This window comes from Neopsephotus bourkii, unplaced genomic scaffold, assembly GCF_033783945.1.
Source record: "Neopsephotus bourkii isolate Nb327-2 ecotype Australia unplaced genomic scaffold, CSIRO-AGI_Nbou_v1 NB_1655, whole genome shotgun sequence".
NCBI classification, from domain to species: domain Eukaryota; kingdom Metazoa; phylum Chordata; class Aves; order Psittaciformes; family Psittacidae; genus Neopsephotus; species Neopsephotus bourkii.
The window spans coordinates 1,194,176-1,214,647 of NW_026902129.1; the positions used below are offsets into that span (position 1 = coordinate 1,194,176).

General features: G+C 38.1%; 1 protein-coding gene across 2 annotated transcripts in view; it reads right to left on the reverse strand.

Moving 5' to 3' along the window:
- VPS41 (VPS41 subunit of HOPS complex) overlaps positions 1-20,472 on the reverse strand; it is a 137,724-nt gene that overhangs the window by 63,934 nt on the left and 53,318 nt on the right. Inside the window, exons 3-4 of one of the 2 annotated variants that reach the window (XM_061374870.1) lie at positions 16,644-16,751; positions 13,746-13,823 (exon numbers count right to left, since the gene is read on the reverse strand). The exons of the other annotated variant lie outside the window; for it this stretch is intronic. Coding sequence (XP_061230854.1) covers positions 13,746-13,823; positions 16,644-16,751 — 186 coding nt within the window. The remainder of the gene's footprint in view (positions 1-13,745; positions 13,824-16,643; positions 16,752-20,472) is intronic. 2 annotated transcript variants of the gene reach the window in all.

Genomic DNA, 20,472 nt, shown 5'->3' on the forward strand with positions numbered 1-20,472 from the left:
ATCTACTGGAGATAAACTGAGGTCTTCTCGAAGCCTTTGGGAAGTTTTTCCCCATAATCTTTCACATACAAAAACAAACCATCCCAGGGAAATGAAGCTTTCTTCTCTTCCACCTTGAAGAGAATTAATGCATGTCCAAATCATATTTCATTTTCTAGACATACTTTCTAATCAAAGTGAAACAACTAAGCCCGCACAGAAACACTCGCCTGTTGAGTTAGGGAAAGGATGCTTCCAGCCCTTTCGCTTTCCCACTTCCTTTCGTGCAGGAGACACCACTCTTGGTCTCACTTTGTGTTATCACTAAATGCTACCTGTAAATACCACAATTACTGCCTGCCACAAGGTGGTCTTTTACCAAACATAATTAAAAATAAAAACATTAAGAATTACAACATTGATCTCGGGACAAAGTTCATTAGGAACATATAAGCATGTAAATATTACTCAATTAAGAGATTATCTAATCTTAAAACCCCACACCATAAAACCATAGGCAGCTCTATTTAAGATGTTGAGGAAATTATGAATGATTACTTAATTAGCACTACATTGGGTCATCTTTTCTTAATCTAATGAGAACACCTAGCTTTAGGCAAACAAGTGAAAACACACAACTTCTTTGTGGTCACAACCACACTGTCAGCACTGCATCAATGACAGTAACACACAAAGTATTTCTAAAGCAACATAATTCAAATCTGGCAATAAGAAGGACCCTGCCAGTTAGGAAGGGAGATAAAACCACAATGATTAACCTGGAAACAGCTTCAGAATTTCCTACAGTGTGGAAGTTCCCGGAAGAAACACCTTCAGCTGAATTTCCATTAGCTGCAGTTTTCTTTCTGATGGAGACATGTTTGGAATTCTGGACAACGTAAGTAAGTTTGACTGTTCAAAATCAATAATGTCAAGCTGACACTATAGAACAAAAAAATGTTACCTTAATGGAAGAAAGAAAAGTTGAGGGAGAGGGAGAAAAAGCTAGAAGGCACCTTGCACAAAGATCTAAATGCAGGCTTTTGCAAACTCCTAAATTTAAAGGAAAGGAAAATCAAGTACCTCCAAGCAAAAGTACCTCATGTGATAATCAATTACCTAATGTAAAATGCTTGAAATAAAGGCACTCAGTATGGATTATGTCAGCTCTTCAATTAGGAGTAAATTCACGGCCACTCAGAAAGCTTCTTTTAATTGTGTTCTTTGTGGCAACTCCTTCTCCCTTGACACTCATCATCAACCCACCTTATACTATCAGTCCCCCAGTGGTGAACCTGAGAAATCAATCTGCTAATGTATAATTTGTAAAGCTCCTCTGACTAACAAATGGATAATTGATTCTTTCACAAATGCTGCATCCCAACGGATATGAAATGGATGAACAAGAAACACAAGACTGGATTTCACTCCAAATCTGTGAGAAATGCAATATTTACAAGCTAGGAATCTAAACATTTTAATAGTTGCCTGCGACTTCGTGCCTTTTAGCCACAGTTAGCAGGCAAGCAACATGCACATTAGGAGTGTGAAAAGCAAAGCAGTGTTCAATCATACTTACAGCAAACCTCATTTTACTTCTAGAGGTTCTCATTGCTAATACAACCCCTTTAAGCAGTGTTTTCACCCACCTTTAAGAAGAATTTTAAGAAACTTTTCTTAAATTAACCCAAACATTTTTATTTGTCTATCTATACACACACCCTTATACATACCAAAGAAGAAAAACACCCAGAGTTTATCCCTGCTACATTAATATCAATCAGGATCTACATAAACAACGTGTCGCTGCTCTCCATACTAATTCAAACTGAGCTTGAATTGTAATTGAAAGCAAAATAAAGTGCCTATTTTTCATCTATTCATGTTTCCATCTTCATGGCATTCACATAAACAAGCATGTAAAACTCCAATGTACATCAGTCTGCCACACCAACCTGCTACTTAAAATGTTACCCTCTGAAGTAAGGACTACCATTTTTACATCGGTATTATTTGCACCATGGTGGAAGCACTTGAGTACAAAACACCGATGTGTAAACAGAAACTGCTTCAATTAATGCCCTAACTAAGCTAAAATCATCTCAAATACAAACCTTGCTCTAGGTAGGATGACGCCTTGAATAGAGCCCCAAAAATTCAGCTTTTCTATCCATAAATTAGACATTCTATATACGTCAGCTCCACTGAATCATGAAAAACAGACAATGCATTTAAGACTACTGGGCAAAAAAAGGAAACAAACAAACAAAAAACTAGGTATTGAATATTCTCTTTCTTCAATGGCGCCTTTCCAATCCAAAATGATACCCTCAGCCCACCTAGAAGAAAGCCTGATTTACCTAACTTGTCAAAAAAGGAGCTCTATTTTTCAGGGCACTTTCATTTTGGGAAGTGATACAAGGAGACAGCAAATAAACCAGATAGCGAGAGAGCCTTCAACTATTCAAAAAGAAGAAGGAAAGAAGGGGTGCAAGAGCTAAGTACAAATGTGTTCCAAGTTGTTTTCCCCTGTTTTGACCTCAGAACACTGCTGCCCAGAGATGTCTCACTCTGAGGAGCTACCTTTAAAAAGAACAAACTGAACCTTGCACTTTCCTTGCCTCAGATGCTGCAGTGCTGCATTGATTTATGAATATTTTGCATATTTGTAGAGTTTTACTAACATAACAGAGGGAAAAGAAACACAGGAAAGCCAATTCTGATGCTGTACCATGATTTACCTATAGCAAGGTAAAAGTACATGCACACACAACTGAGATGTAACCTAGTGACACAAAGGTTTAAACCAAAAAGGAGCTTTAAAAGACACAGAGTAAGTTGTTCACCACTGCCTGCAACAGAAGCAGTATACACTGAATTTACAACACTTGATTTGATGAAAATTTAATGAATCTTGATGAAAATTTGCATTTTATAAAAATTCACTAATATTCACACCAGAGGTTTTGTTCAACCGTACTGGCAGAGAAATTCAGGTAAATAAGTGAGGATTCCTGCTCCAGTGCTTTTCCTATAACACTCCTGAAACTGTCATTCTCCAAATGAAAAATGGGAGATCATACTGGTTAGAAGAAGAGGGAGGGGGCAAAGCTGGAGAGGGTAACAAGGTCTGGGACACAGAACAATAACATTAACTTTTATTTTGTCTGCAGAAAAGCAGACCTTGTCTATAAGAAAGATCTCAAAAAATTGCCTAAAACTAAGGGAATATGAGGACAAGAAATTTTTCAGATATAGTCTGAGAAAGTGAGAAAGACCAAAAAGCCCACAGTGATTTCAATACATTCCACATCAGTGAATCCCTTAATCTTGTTTGTCAACTACAGGGACTGAGGAAAAAGAAAGAAGAAACATGCAAGGGAAAAAAATTAACAAGGGATCTCCTTAATTCTGTAGTAGTTGCTAGGTAATCAGAATGCTTGTCTAGGAACAATGGAACTATTACTGAAACCAAATCTGTATTGGAAGCCTACACTGCTTCCTAGGAGAGTTTAACTTTTACCCAACTCCTTACAGATCCAAAGTAGGATCCCTTCTTTATTAATACACCGGTGTGTAAGGAGATACGCTCGTGGGAGCTCTGTGCCAAAGCAAACTACTTTTGTTTCCTCTTCTCCTCAAGTCCCCTTCACCATCCACTGTGGAAGTGGAGGGCTTCAAATATGGTATGTCCTAAGCCTGCCTCTGCTCTCAGTGTATTAAAGCCATCTGAGAATATGAAGCAATATTCCCATCACACATCCATGAGGAGGGCTGAGGTACAGGCAGAGGGCTAAGAAAGGGCTGCAGGCAGTGACTGCATATGCCTTACTCACAAGGCCCAAAACAGTGGGAGACTATCCCAGGCAATCTGGAGGTTCACCTCACTGATTTCTATAACTGCTTTCTTCTCAGAATGCTTCCCCAAGCACAATGAAGTTCAAGAATTCATCACTGAGCATTAACTTTCCACACAGGCTACTGAATTATAAATTGGGCTTTGAAGAACAATTCAGAAAACATTCCTAAATCCCTGAGGAAGAAACTTACTGGGGCACTTTCACAGCTTGTTTCTAACAGAATACCACCACCATCATTAATGTATTTAACAGGAGTTTGCAGAATTCTACCCCCTGAAGTAGAAAGCATGAGATTTCTTTTCTCCATTTCTTGATAAGCCACATTTCAGAGACATGACTGATGAGAAAGGCCAACCAGGTCATACAGTGCAAGGTATTGTCAGGACAGGTTTTCTTTTTAAGGATTATTTTATTGGTGCTTAGACCAAACAACTTTTAAAGAAGCAGCGTCTCTTGACTATTCTTCTCAGGGGTCAGGCATTGTTGGCCTAACATCATTTCCAGGAAGGTTGATCACAACAGCCGTGATGCTCATCCTCATCCCTGACCTAACACAGGACACAGGATATGACCACATGGAACCTAGCATCTCTGCTTCTCCATACATTCCATTTCATAGCCATTATTTTCTCCACAACTACATAGTTTTCTTCCTTCCATCACCTCCTGCAATGAAAAACTGCACTAAATACTTTTTTCCAGTTATTTTAGCCTGTCAACCATTCCACTACAGCCAATGTTTCCAATCTGATAGCTACTGACATCAGTGAAAAGATCTCTCACCCATGGAATCAGATAGAAGCAGAAATACTATAAGGGAATGAATTCCCCTTCCTGACTGAAAATGATGTAACTAGTCACATCCCTGGCATAAATACTACACTGGGTGATCAATGCTGAAGTTCAGACAACAGCTAGATCACCATTTTCCATGCAAACATTTGATTATCAACCTTGGTATAGATTGGCACAAGTCAGAGCTATACACAATAATACCCACATTTTCTCCTTACTGGAAGCACTGTATTCTCTTTGGACACTAACTCTGGAACTTCCTTTATTTGTAATTTCATCATCTGGGAAAGTCGCACAAACCCACCAGAGATATTCAACAACGGTCAGTGTTGCGTGTATGACTCTTGACAGGATGCTAAAGACATGCAAATCAAAAATGATGGAGGGGAAGGAGGAGAGTACTCTCATATGTAGAAACTATGGATCATGAAGTGCATGGTAACTTACTGTCAGTGGCATATTGTATGCCATATCCTCACTGTGACAGTAAAATAGGGAAAGCTAAACCTGAAGATGAATTATCCTGTGCATCCTCCTCGATGCACTTACATACAAAGGTTCTATTTCAATACCAGTGTAGACATGATTGCTTATTAAAAAACTTTATTTCAAGTAGATTAAAAAAAGCAGAGATTCAATCATTCCTCCATCTTCACAATTGCTATCTTCAAAACTGCCAAGACATGCCGCAACTACAAACTTCAAAGAGCAACCAGTTCAGGGTTACAGTGGTGAAACTTTGAACACCAAAATAATGATTTCTGAAACTTCTTATACTTTATTACAGTGGAGATGGCCAGCTTGGAAATAGTTACTTTTGTCAGCAGCCACACTGAGGGTATTAACACCCAAAACTGGCCAAATCTTGACTGTCCGCTTTTAGAATCAGAAGTGCAATAAACAACTGCTTAGTTTTGCCTTCATGTTTTGTTCATCATATTATGCCCCTGTTATGTCACTCTGTGTTTTTAATAGTGCTGCTTTTATATTGTTAATGGAAACAAAGGGCTGTAGCTCTATCATTAATGTCAACTTGTATAAAAAACATTGTCCTCCAGAACTCTGTTCCTTTGGACTTTCTAACAAGGAAAACATTTTCTAATGCAAATAATATTTTATTAATGCCGGAATGCTGAATAATTCTGACAGGCAAACTGCTATTATTTTCTGCATGTAAGTGCCTGCCTTCCTTATTGAGGAAAATGCCATCTAGGCACATAATGTCCCATTTGAAAGGAAAACAGCTCTAGGAATCAGCAGTATACTAGTTTCTTAGGAATTAAAACTTTCCAAATCCTCCCTATGCTTTTAAAGGTTGCTAGGGTTTAGAAAATGCATGTCTTTGTTATCAGTCTTTTATGAAGAGACTTCATCAGTGCTACCTGAAACCAGCTGCTTTGTTGCTGCTAATAAAAAGTTTAGAGCAACTTGGCCCAGTGCTCCAACTATGTGTCAGCAAAGAGCATTTAGGGGGCATATGAGACAAATGTGGTGCAATATGCTTCTGAGATGACTGGCAAATCACTGAACATATGTCTTGTACCAGTCAACACCACCTGGTCAAACCAGAAATTTCCCAGTAGGGCAGGGACATCCCTGATAGTGAGAATCTGTTCTTGAGAATGGTTCTTTGAATATCAACAAGCAGTAAAAGAGAAAATAACCTACATCTAAGTCTTCCTTATCAGGGACTAAGCTCTGGAAGGCACAGAAACATATGTTCCTTATTTAAGAGTTGTTTGAAATTTGCTGGGAGCTTTCTCAGGCTCTCTGTAAAGTGCCCATGACAATCTAGAAAAGTAAGCTTTTGCTTAAGTCAGAGATGAAAAGAATATTGTTGTGCATGGTTGGTATGTATGTCTTTGAAATTAGAAACTGTCTTTCTTTGGTTTTCTTCAAAACAAATACATTTTGTTGCCAATACTGTTGTGCAATTATGGTGCATAGGGCATTCTTTCAGACAAAAGATCAGTAATAGTTGCAAACACAAATTACATTTTCTAAATAATCAAGAGATGTAGCATGCGTTCAAATGGTACCAAACCTGGATGGCGAAAGAGAGGAAAAAAACCCGAACAACTGTTTTGACAATATTGATGTTTCTGCATAATGTCACAAATAATTTTGTTCAAAGATATTTGAAATGCCACATGTATATTCACTTAGCAGAATTAGAGGCAGCTCCTCTACTTGATCTTTCACAAAAATAGACTCAGGGTTCCTACAAGGTCTGGTGAAGAAAAATGAAAAATACATTGGAAACTTTGACCTTCCATTGACCAATGATGCTGTATTAAATAGTAAAGTATTCATGCCCTTCATGTTTAGCATTCTCTCACAATGAGATATCCCCCCCGCTTCAGAATTTTCCAGATTTCAATTTTGAGAAAGAACACAAAGAATATGATAGGACCCAACCAAGTCAAGAGAACCTGAACTAGTTGCTGTGTCTGGATGACTGTACCAGAACAGTATTCAGTCACAACACTTCACCTCAGTAAGAGGTGACATTAACAAAATCAATGACATTGAAACGGACTTGCTAAGGTACTTTAAATGTAATACTTTTAGAGCTGGTCATGAAATGCAACTGACATGCAACAGGATACCTACTCTGTAGAAAAGTGATGGATACTGAAGAATAAAAAGGAAACTTCTATTATGTTTCTCTGTTAAAAAAAATAGAGGAACAACATGCATTTGGAGAGTAACGAAGTTGCAGAACAATCATTCAGTCTAAAGATGGGGCTGAACGTACCTCTCAAAGAAGGTACATGGGCAACACAGCTGGTAGCGAATAGTTCAAAACAGAAGGCAGAAACAATTGCAGTCCCAGAAACAGCTGATAAAATATATCAGCTTTATACATTAACTGAAATAAATTCAATCTACACCATCCATGTTACTGTCTGTTACTGCACAAGCATGCATTTGACTTAAACGAGCTAAAAGCATTCAAGAAATAAATGGCTGGACCATAAAAGACCTTCTGTAGCTGAATCCACACTTCCAACTAAACGTTATTCTACACTAAGCTACAGGGTTACTGAAGCTACGAGCTTGAAAGAGTAACTGAATGAAACAGTCAGGCTTTCCTCAGTTTTGAGCTTATAAAAATTAATCATACGTGATACTACAATTGTTTCAAATTCCCATATTTCATCCATACTCCAAGCAACATTTCTAGTAATAATGAATCCCTTCCACATTCACCTGATGTCCTGGTTTAAGTAAAAATTTGAGCAACACCCCCTTCAAAGGTAGGTTACGTACAGTGGGTACATGTGCAAAATATCTGTAAGAGGGGTATTTTTGTTTCAGTTGTGTCAGACGAGAAACTCATCTAGACCTATGGAATACCAGCCCTGACACCACCATTTTTAACTGTCTAAGCAAGCTACCTTACTTCTCTTCCAGTGACCGATACCCAGGTACACCATGATTCCTGCCAAAGAAGGGTCCTAATCTTCAATAGCTCCACAGTTCTCACTGGAAACACTCCAGGTCACAAACAACCTAATAAACACAGTACTAGCACATTGCGAGACATTCTCTCCTAGCCTTTATAACATTCAAAAAGCCAGAATCAGAAAGCCATCTGAGTTACTCCCACAACTGCTGTAAAACCCTCTGGATTTCCAAACCATCTGCAGTTAAAATGAGAAGACAAGCAAACAGAGGCAGAAGAAGGGCTATTAAATTGGGTGTAGACATCCAAGTCTTACGAGAAAATTCTCAAAAGATGTCACTTTTTCTCCAGTTTCTCCACTGGGCAGAGCTAGGGGTTAACTTAAAAGCGTTTAAGCCAAAGGACTATACCAGCCATTTGGGTGAGAGATTCCACAGAGAGAAAGGAAAATCTGTCCCTTGCATAGACACCCACTCCTATTAAATCCTTCATTTTTACTTTGGTTCTTGGAGCCTGCATGTATAGCAGCCTGCTTGGTTTTGTACAAAACAGCATTTCAGCTTCAAATTTAACAGGCTCAGTGACACCCTGCAAATACTAACATGCAGCTACCCAGATCTTTACTCTAAATTCTGTTGCTTCACTTCATTTCCCAACTAAGTCTTCTTTCATAGTCTGACAGTGACAACTAAAATGATGTAGTTAAAGTAATAAACAGAGAATTTTAAGTAGCCTGTCAAAATAAGTGACGTTTATATCATCTTACTCTTAAACTTATGTAAAGTTCCATTCAAAGTAACTTCTTCATTATACAGTCAAATGCTTAAAGTTACCTTCCCCATTGAAAGACGTTGCATTATCTCTCACAGCAGTTAGTGGGCTCCGCATCATTTCCAGCCAGAGCATTTAGTGCTTAACAGCTGCTATTCCCTCATTAGAAATATGCTCCTCTTGTAATTAATACTCTTTCAGAAGCAAGTCAAGTCAACAGAAACCTCTGACATTTTGTTTGCAACCTGATGAATTACCAGCAAAATCAGCACACAACTGACTGACGTTCAAGCAAGCAACACACTTGCAAGGGCAATGATACCACCACAGAAGGAGCTCCCCTTTCATTTTTCAAGGTAGCAGAGATGACCTAGTGGTTTGGGATTTCTGCCACTCCAATTAAAAAAACATAAAAGAACATTTAGTGCTACACAGTGTGAGACAATTCGAAAAAAAATGGTGAGGCCAGCAGTGAAATATGTGATGAGAAGAAATGCTGCAAGAAGGGGCCTCTACTTAAAGTTTCATTCTTTCTGAAACTCCAGCCGTCTCCAAATAGCTCACAAATGTTGCATGCTGAAAGGGACTTTAATTTCTTTGCACTAACAGAAGCTTTTATAATGCTATTTAGACTATTTTCTAGGCTCATGCATCACCTCTGAAATACCTCCAATGCATTAAACATTTAAATTCCCCCTACTTGTAAAATCGACAACGATTCCCCTTCTCACAGAGTACCACTGCCACCAGCCAAGACTTCTTACTAGTTTTGCTCCAAGCTTGATCGTTATTAGAAGACCAGAATGAGGGCAGGTTATCTTGCCCTTTGAAAGGTTTTTGATTTGTTACTTAACTAAACATGTTTGTACAGCTTTCTTCATATCTACAAGTCCTTAATCCACAAGATGTCAGTTGAGGCAATAATTATATTAATAAATTGTAGACAGCCTAAGAAGAAAAGAAAGATGGAGAGGCATTTGGAATTAACATGCTGTGAATCAGTCCTAAATCATCCTCTGTCAGTGGCATTAGCAGGCTTTTTTTTTCTCCCTTTCTTGTTGCCTTTTAGTAATAATTTTCAGTACGTTTGACACATTTCATCTCACTCAATGCACTGAACCCTAATACAAGAGAACACCAGTTTGTCAAACATACGTTATTTGAGGATGCATATCAGTTAATCTTAGAAGGCTGACATTGTCAAAGACAGCCACACTAGCAAGAGATAAAAACACAACAGGCAAGGAGGAAAGAGGGATCACGTGAGAGCACAGCATGGCTGCTGAGATACCAGCACCACTCAAGGCCAAAGCAACCAAATTCCTGCCTCTCAATTCTCCCCAAACAAAAAGTCTGCCACATCAGTTTCAAAGCACACATTTTCACTGCTGTTGACCAGAGGACTTGCAAACTTGAAAAGACTAGTCATCTACATGGCACAGGATCCAGCATCAGGTATTTTCTGAGCAGGATGAGAGCAAGATTGTCTTCTGAAAAGATGTTTTAGTTGTCTACATTAGCTTCACAGAAACCTGGGTGAATATTTACAGATCAAAGTAGACCACATGATTAAGTCTTTGCAGCCCAAGGCCAGTATCTGAAATTCAGGTTACTCATATTCATTTGCTGCTGTAGATATTATGGAGGGAAGTCTTGAGAGGCTTCTTTTAAGCAACAAAGAAGCATGTCACAATAGCAGAGCTTACAGGGATGCCAGCCTTTACATTATAGTGTTTCTTACAGCTGTTTTTAGGTATATAAAATGCTAAATGAACACAGTCTTTAACATGAAGGCCATCCTTAAACAACTGGCCTTCCTTTGAGATTATGCAACATACCTGTGAGTTTTCTCCCTCAAAGTTCACAGGAGCTGGAGACATGATACAGTAATTATGCTGCAAATCCTCTGAGAGCAGTCTCTCTTTCTGTTTTACAATTTGATTCAAATTAAGATGTGAGTCGACATTGCAAGCAAATGATTTATTATGAAAACAAGTTTCTTATTTCTTCACTTTCCAAGCCCATTTATATTACTGAACATGATTACTTGAGATTAGGAAACAAAAATGGAAATCAATAGGACTACAGTTGTAGCAATGGGGGTTTTCTACATATGTTTAAGATGACGTTGCATTAAAACAAACTTTTTAAAAAGGCTGAAATAAAACCCTTTGTCTCCATTCTGGTGTATTCCACATATTAACACTACTTCAGATCTAGCGATGTTTACATTTTCCTGTGTACATTTTGGTTTTTCTATTTACACATTTAACAGATTTAGATGTACAGATAAGTAATCATTTCACAAATAACAAACAAAAAATATCCCAAACAACCCCATGGAACATACAGATGAAGACTCAAACACAGAACGATTCCTCAAGTTACTTCTGTCTCTCAGACTAATGGCTTCTTGTTCATTTCTGCTATCACACAAGACAGAAAATCATCTGCTGAAAAGATTCTTTCAGAAGGAAAAACTTCTAAGAGTCGCTCCTCATGTATACTTTTTACTGCAAAGAATTAAAACATTTCAGTGGTAACACTGATTGACCTCTAATGAGAGACTATTTTATTTACTCACAACTGTTATAAACTACTACTTTCCTAAAATTAGTAACAACAGATACACAACCTTAAGGTAAAACCTTATCTGCCATTTCACCAATGAAATGCTTTTCAGGAGGAATCTGATTCAACAAAGAACCACGGACAATACCATTGGAGGAAAGACTCTTTGCCTCAGCCTACTGACAAGGAATGCTTTGTATCCGTAGCACTTCAGGAAGTGACCCACTTCTCAATGAAGAGGTACATTTTAGTTGGGATTTACAACATGGCAATGCTCTAATGCAAATCCTCCAGGAGAGACTGTAAACCAGCACTGGCAGGACAGAACAGAAGGAAGACCTCTCCAAAGGTTTTGAGAGTGATGCCTCTAAGTCTGCAGTCCATGACCCTGAAAAGTTGAGGTTAGGTGGAAAATAGTCTGACATACAACGACCAGTCCAGGCTAAACTGTCTATGGGTTTAACAGCCAACAACATTTGTTCAGAAAACTTCTCAGTTTTGGCAGCCAAGGATGTCACAGAGCTGCTTCGTTTCTCACATACACAGCCCATTCTGTCCTACAACCCTTTGCAGTTCCTTGGAAAACTTTTCTTTTAAAGACAAGTGATCCTAGATCAAAATAATTTTTGTTCAAACTATAGAAAAGAAACAAAAAGCAGCACCCTTTCCACCAGATTCATGATATAATTTTTCTGTTGCACTGGAGACATATACATTAGAAAAAGAGACAGAAACATTAAGAACAGAGTTGGAGAAAAAATTCTTTTTCCTATTCTCTGTCTCAAAAAGCAGTTTGTAGTTAAACAATAGTTTTAAAAGAAATCACTGCCATCTCTATAAGAAGACATGGCACAAAAACATTCATCAGGTTTGAAAAACAGATAACCAAACAAGCACTGTAAAGCAGAACATTGTTTACATAGCCCAAGCTTAACTTCATCACAAGAAACCACCTCCAGCAGGCACTGGTAGGACTTCGCGTTAAGGAAAAGAATAGATTTGGGTTGGTGGATGTAAAGAGGATGCAGGGCTCTTCCAAGCACCTGACAGAGTATAATGAATCCAAGTCTAAGACAGTTAATGCCTGGTTCAATAGAAAAACTCCATTTCAGCGAGTCTTTTACTACAGAGATGGAAGAGAAGAATTCATGTACCCTTTAGTCCGGCCTGCCCTACATAGATGAATTCTGAGAGAAAGAATATCTTTAGTATGTAGTATACATGTAAAGTAATCAAAACTGTAAGGAAGATACCAAAAGCTTTTCCTCTTTAGAAATGCAGTCAGCACCTCCTCTGTGGGGCTGATGAACATATAAAGTTAAGAGAAATAGAAGAATGTAATTAGCTTGACATTCATTAATACCCAGTACGGTCACTGTCAAACCAACCAATGCTATACACAAAATTTCCTCCAGAGTTTGTGCTCAGAAGTTAAGGCTGTGACATTCCTGGCCCCCCATTCCTGGCACAACTGCATAATTAGGTTTAAAAAGTACAAACAAATCCTTTCGCCCCTCCCATGCAGCTAGCTGTGTCAGCCCTAGAACATATGTTCTCTTTGCAAACATGCCAACATCTTGTGATGGATACTCTGACAAGTGCTGACACCACTATGAAAAAACAATGCTCGGCTACTAGATTCTGTGACAATTCCAGGAGAAAAAAATAATTGCTAATTCTCTTCCTCCCACCACCCGTGGAAGACAGGGAATGTGAAAATGGGTTATTAAAAACAAAAAATAATCAACAAATAGCCACAATTACAATGAACATTTAATACCCTAGAACAGAGCATAAAATTTGGCATTTCATTCATCTGCTAGTATCAGGAACCACAATAAGGAAAAAGCTGCTTCTCCTTCAATCAATACAATCCCTTAAGAGTCCAAGCTTCAAAACATTCACATAAAATATTAGCGTTATATATTTGCAGTAGATAAAACTGAACCAGCAAGGCCATCAATCAATTTTCAATTACTTGTGGCAACTAGATAAGGTGATAGTGCACACACTAACAACTGACAATAGTCACCTAATGAGCAGGCTCATGCCTTACAGAAGTTGTGAGCCTCTGGGTTACATAATTAATAATAGCCACTTACAATTGTAAGTATGTATTTCCTCTCTGTCTTCATGAGGAGAGTTTACTGTATGTAAACCGGAATGCACTCATCACAAAAACATCCAGTTTAACTTCTTTTTGCAAGCAGCATATACTCCCTCTTATGTTATGGGGAGGGAGTTCATGAAATGCATTAGTAAAATTTCAGGTGTAACAAGAGCATTAACCCATTTGTTACCTAGTACATCACAGCATTTTTAAACCCCAGTAGATGTGTTCTGAGTAATGCCATACTTACAACATCGAACTTCTGTGTGATGTTCCCCTGGACATCAAGCAAATAAACTTTGCCATAATGTGTTCCCAGTGCCAAAAACTGTAAAAGAAAAAGACTGATTACCTAAACACAAAGACACCTCAATGAGAACTACAGCAATTCTTAATGGCCTCTGGGATGTTTAGCAGATTAATGATTAGCACCACCTGGGAAAAAAAGAAAGACACCACCACCTTCTATAGAGAAAGGTTATTTCAACTGCAACTAAGGTATAAAACAGGGCTTCAAGCCCACATTACTGCGATAGTGCAAGTTAGCTGTCAGAATGAGTCATGAGGCCCCTCATCCACTGACAACTAATGGTGTGTCTGCAATCCGTACACACTGCCTGATGGACTGTGGCAGCAAATTAAAAATGCAGTGTGAAAGCAAGGACCAACACTGACCTGAAATAATTCCTAGATCCTTTCTGCAGCTTTGTTTCAATCATAATGGTTTCCTTTGGGCTTTATTTTTAATTATCTTCCAAATTGACATAAAAACCAAATGTTCAAACACATTAAAAGGCCAGTAGTAAGCCACTGGTAAAATACTGCCGAATTATGGAAGGTATGTGTTTAAGCACAGAGATAACCACTGGGTTCGCTTTCCTTCACTCAAGAACACTCCTGCATTGAACACTCACAAGAGAAATACACATTTCCTTACAAATTTCAGGTGTTCCATTCTAAAAAATAGTAGCAAAAATAGAGAAAACTCCACACAGATATATGCTATCACCAACTTAACTCTGATACAAACAAGAAGGGAATTGATTCTGAGAGATCAGCTGTTAATTGAACCATGTGAACTACACCTAAACAGAAAAGGAAGAACTTCGGTACTACTTGATTTATGACAGTGGTTTCTTTTATTCCACCCCCCCCTCCTTTCAGCATTACTCAAATAGTCTAGGCTCCTCAATTCTCTGTATTTCACTGCATGTGAGCATGCTTCATTGCAACCTATAATGAAATGCTCAAATTTACAGGCACTGCTAAGCGTGTCAGTCAGGCAGCACAATCTTTAAAAAATAACCTTACAGAAAGTCAAGGTTTAAAAGGATTTATCAAAATGGAATTGCTTAAAATGAAATTTCAGTCCAGGCACTTAAAATATGAAGCTACATTAAAAGGAGTCAAGAAAGGGAAAGAAGGGGTTCATTAGAAATTCATCCCCTGCAATGCCTTTCACTCCTGCAAGGTTGCCTTTTTTCAGGAAGAAAAAAGTCCCCCGGGTAAAAAAATCAATACTGGTTAATAAAACATCAGGTGTGCAGACATAACTAGGTATGACTATTCCACTGCACAGGCCTGCTTGAATGCACCAGGTGCCATGACGATTAGTCATCCAGTGCAGACAGCAAGCCTGGTGAAAATACGATGCTTTAGCAGTGAAAAGGGGGGAAAAATAGTAATTCTGGGGAGAAATTAATCTGAATACAGAAGCCAGATTTTCAGTATTCCCAGCAAAGTCAAACTGCTTTAATCAGAGGCATATTTTATCTAGTACTGTGTAATTTTGCTAATGATGAGTCTTTAGTGGTTTTTTTTCCTGCTCTTGCAGGGAAAACAAACAAAAAGCCCCCACCCAGAACACACAGAAAAATCCCTCACAAAACCTACAACCCAGCTTCATTTTGAAGCTCTCTGTTGTAAGAGACCTATTCCTAAAATACTCCAGCACCTGGTTTCTAACAATATTGATCCTTCTTATAAATAGTGTATCTAGTTTGCTGGAAAACTGAAAGTGCTGGGATACTTAAACAGCTTTCCTGTATTGTCACTCTTTGTGACACTATAGTTAAAGCTGTATCGGTGCACATCCTTATAGAAAAAGCCTGTTCAACTCTCAGCTTTCAAAATTTACCTGAGGCTCAGGGAAAAAACAGTGACACAAACGGGCCACAGAGCAGGAGGAAAGGCTTGCCAATTTTCCAAATATCTGTGTAATTCCAAGTTGTCAAAAAACATTTTTAAAAGACTTATTGTTTTCATTCGCACAGTTAAAATACAAGCTTCATCTTAAGAGCCTCCTGAGCCATGGCAACAGCCCTTTGAGTAAAAGAAACACAGCACAAGTCAATCTAAAAATATAGCCAATAACAGAGATAGATCCCTCAACAAAAGCTGTTAAAGAGCTATTACTGGCTGTGAAAAATTATACATTCAGAAAATAGCTACTATGTTTTACATACTAATAGTTACTTGACAAATCATTAACTCAGACTTTCAGATGCTCTTCAGCATTCCCTAATATTTGAAAATGTTCTGCAGTATTTACAGCAGAGAACTCAGAAAATAAAAAAGTAATTGCTTAAATCACTAACGAAACGTATGAAGTTCCTTCCTTGTCAGAACAAAGGAATGAACCTTCATAAAATTTCTTCACTTTGCACTGTCCATCACTTTCTCCATTTTATTCTCTCATATGTCTCAAATGTTACCAGCATTAGAGCATGTGCATTCCTCTTTTAACATGTTGAAGGGAGACAGGGAAGTGTTAGTATGACACTCCCCCCAAAAAAAACCAAAGAAAAAAAGGAAAATTCTTATTACTTCCCTTCTACACTGTATTAACACAAACTCAGCTGTGTTCTACAGTGGAATATATCCTAAGGAAACCCCTGGCATGATCAAGTCTGTCTTCAGGGATTCCATCTAACAAATCACTGCACCTTGACTTCTCACCTCATTTTCTCACTATGAAAATGTTGATTCTTCAACACAGGTTCACCATGAATTTTGTTTTTGTTGGCTTGTGCTGCACCTCTACATTTGGCAGCATCTCCACACAGGAAATCCACCAATGCATTATGAGGACAGATAAATACATAAAATGAAACAGAAGTTCTCTCTCTGCCACAAAGTCAGGTAATACCTTTTCATGTACTGTCATGCAGCTGGCTGCATCCTTCTGGAGGATTTCAGTAACTCCATTAGAAAGCCGTTCATACTTCAGCTTCGGCTCTTCTTCACTCTCATCTTCCTAAATTTTTGAAAGTGTAAGGAAAAGGGAGCAAGAGAAAAAAAAAACAACACATTTAGAAGTTTATTTCAAAAATAACACCAAATTAAATGATATCCCAAAACATAGCAACAGGTGAAGATGGGTCACTGCTATCTCCTAACAGCAGCCATTACAATCAAAAGCCAAACTTTCACATTTTTATCACTGGAGGTGGCTTGGGTTGTGCTTTTTTGTTATTGGGTTCTCTTTTTACTCCAAAGTTCTGGGTGCAAACAAAGACTGTACAGCAGCATATTAATTCAGCTGTAAGAGGCAGGGGAAAATGTACATGTGTACTTTGTTACAGAAAGTTAGTCATTCACAGTTTGGAAGAAAAATGTAAAAGGGATGGATATGGAAAAATGTGTAATGATAAAATAAAGTGTGCCACTGTAGCCACAATTAGCTCTAAGCTGAAGCATGCAGGTTACAAGAAACTTCAAGACCTTCACAAGATGCTGCACCTCTGTGGGAAGGCTAGAGGCAAAGTGCTGTGAACAAAAGTAAAAAGAAGCCACTAGGAATAAGTTAATTGTATAAAACACAACCAATGGGTTTATGTTACAAAAAACCCAAAACAACAACAACAACAACAACAAAAAAATAACTATGTTGTGGCAAACCTGTCTGGGAAAAAGATCCAGACACAGCATATTCCTATGGATCACCTTCATCATCTGTATGTTAGGAACTTTTCCTGGTAAATAGCAAAGCGTCCCTCTCAAGTATGTTAGTTATTATCACCCAATCACTACTTAGTTGCAAAGAAACATTATGCATCAAATGGCAGAAAGTGAGGAGAAAGGAGACTGAGATCAAAGACACAAGCAGTGAATTCATTAATTAAAGACCCAAAATGTTTCTCTCTTAGGAAAAGAGATGTTTGGTCATCAGCATCTATCTGTAACAGATGGTCTACTGAATTACAATGCCAGAAAGAGATTTCACAAGCTTCAGTAAACCTCTGTTAATACTCTGTACGCATAGACATACACAAACCCATATATGTCCCTTGGTCTTCACTGGGAAACAGTACACCTGCAACAACTGTCTCCTACGCTCACTGTTAGTTCTAATGAACACATCAACGCTAAGTGTGGTTCCCCCCATAAAACACGTCTTTCATTCCTAAGCAACCAGAATGTAACATTGCAGTGCTCTAGTACAGGAGGCCCTTTACTTCAACCTACAACAACCACTGCTTTCCAACCCCTAGAACAGGGAATAAAAATGCACAGTGCCAGTCTGTGGCAGAAGAACTATATTTGTCCAACATTTTCTAGTAGCTAATGACGTGAAAAATAAATCTGGAAGAAACATGTTAACTTGCTAAGAAAACATACTTTTTTTATTAAATTGCCTTTGGAGTACTTCCCAAGTTAAATATTACGGCCATTTACCACATGTATTACCATCCCACACAGGAACACATACATCCCCTCACACAAAACACAAAAAAGCCATCCGGACCTATGGAAACACTTGGTATTTAGCTGAATGCCTATATAAATATGCTGCAAAGAGAGGCCCCTTTAAAATGTTATTTGAGAGTTCTATGACAGAATACAAATGAGATTAATGTAGGGATGTCAGCAGCTCATGACGTAGAAGTCTGAAGTGAGGTGTCAAAATGTCCACCAAGAAACAATTTATTCCGTAAATCTAACACTGAACAAAGTTGTTACCAGACAGAATGACAATGTCAAATTACAGGGCTGTTTATAAATCAGCCAAATTCCTTGCACCTACAGATCCTTAATAAATGACTACAGGGTAGAGGGAGGAGGTAAAGTCAAAGAAAAGAGCGTACATGTGATGGAAAGAGGACGGAAGGAAGTGTGCATTCATTTTATGGCAATTAATACATTACTGCATTTTATACATTGCCTACAAAGATTACACTTGAAATGCATGGGTAACCACTGAATAAATTCAGAAAAGTAAAAATTGAACTCCAGTCACCTAGTTTTCATAAGATCCCACATGTTGCTGGAGTCTGGACATCCAATGTGCAACCAATGTGAAAAGTTAATTCTAGTCTCTTGAGCAGTTTGCATAAAAGCATTCATCCATGGACCATTAGATAAAGTTACTGTAAATAAGTTTTGCCTGTCTTATTTATGAGTGAAAACTAAGTAATTTTTTCCTGCACATGCATATACAAAAAATAGATACTTCAAAAGTCAGTGCATTGAAGCATTCTGCCAGGCTTTAAAAATAGGGAATAAAATGAAAACTTCCAATACTGGGCACGATGATGTACCCATTTCACGCTTTCTTGACAGGTATCTTTTATGTTAAGTAAAAGTCAAGCTGAAAGGTGAATTGAAATGTGGCGGGGGCACTTTGCTGTAAACAAAATGAAATGAAAAAGGTGATTTGCAAAAAATGCTAGATTTCTCTGCTCCTTTAAACTCTGCCCGATATATTAAATGCACCTGATGAGCCCCTAGTCAGAGTATCCGAATTTAATCATTCTAAAGGTATTTTTATGTCAGGAAAAGCTTTTATGCAGTCTGAACTTCTAAAGTAAACACAAGCCAGTGTTAATAAAAAGACAAATCAATAATTTTTGTTAAATTTTAATAATCCTGAAAACCTACAAATAAAACCATCAGCAGCCTGAGTTGAAATGACAGTTAGCTGTGTTTCTATGACAACCTAGAGGAATAGTACAAGTCCTGACTTGCAGCAAAGCTAAGATATAAACAGGGTGACATTTACTCCATACAAGAAAACTCACAGCTTTTCTTTCTTAAGAGAAAAAAAAATAAAGGAAAGAAAAAAAATCAATTGTTCAACTAACATGGATTTTTACTAAGTGTATGGCACTTTTAATTAAAGGAAAGTCCTTTAAACCATCCTAGAGGATTCTAAACACTTGAAAATAAATTTTATAGCACTGCTTTTTGTACCATTGCTTAACATTTCTGTATTTTCTGCCTAAAAACATACCAAAACAAGCCCAACAAGACTGAATTTTTTATTTCCTGAGGAATGCATTACAAGGAGAAGACATATATATTGCAGAAAATGTGCTAAGCGCTCCACACATGGCAGCCTTAAATTCTGAAAGGGAAGGAGATCCACAGAGCTGACAGGAGGAAGCTGCCTTCATGGTGTTGCAAAACAAATAATGACCATTCTTCAGCCACAGGAATGCTAATTTGAAACTCACATCCCATTTAGTTTTATACTTGCCTTCTACTGCTCAAGCTAGCAGTCAAATTGCTACAAAAAAACCTGCAAAGAACCTATAAAGAACAGGTATCCATAAACATTTTCCATTGAAAGCATGTTTCCAGTTGAATTAATTAGTCTAGTTGACCAGTAAGACTAACGCAAATCCCTTCCTACTAAGAGCTCTTCCGCTTGTTATTGCTAAACTCCTGAATGAAATCAGATTCCTCTTCCCACACCTAACATCTAGCATGTCTGAAACTCCCTATGAACTCTTTTGGAGTAGACTTATAAAACTGAGGAGAGCTACAAATGTGCAATAAGCTCTCAAAAGGCCAGTGCCACTCCAAGGGATGCTCATCTGCCTTCTGAATGCAGGTTCGTTACCTTCAGACATTTTGCCCCATCTTTCCCAGCTTTGCCTACAGGCACAACTGTGGTGGAATCACGAGTAGGGAAAAAAAAAAATCTGAAAGCAGTCTTCATGAAGAAAATTTCCAGAAGGAACCTGTGGGCAGTT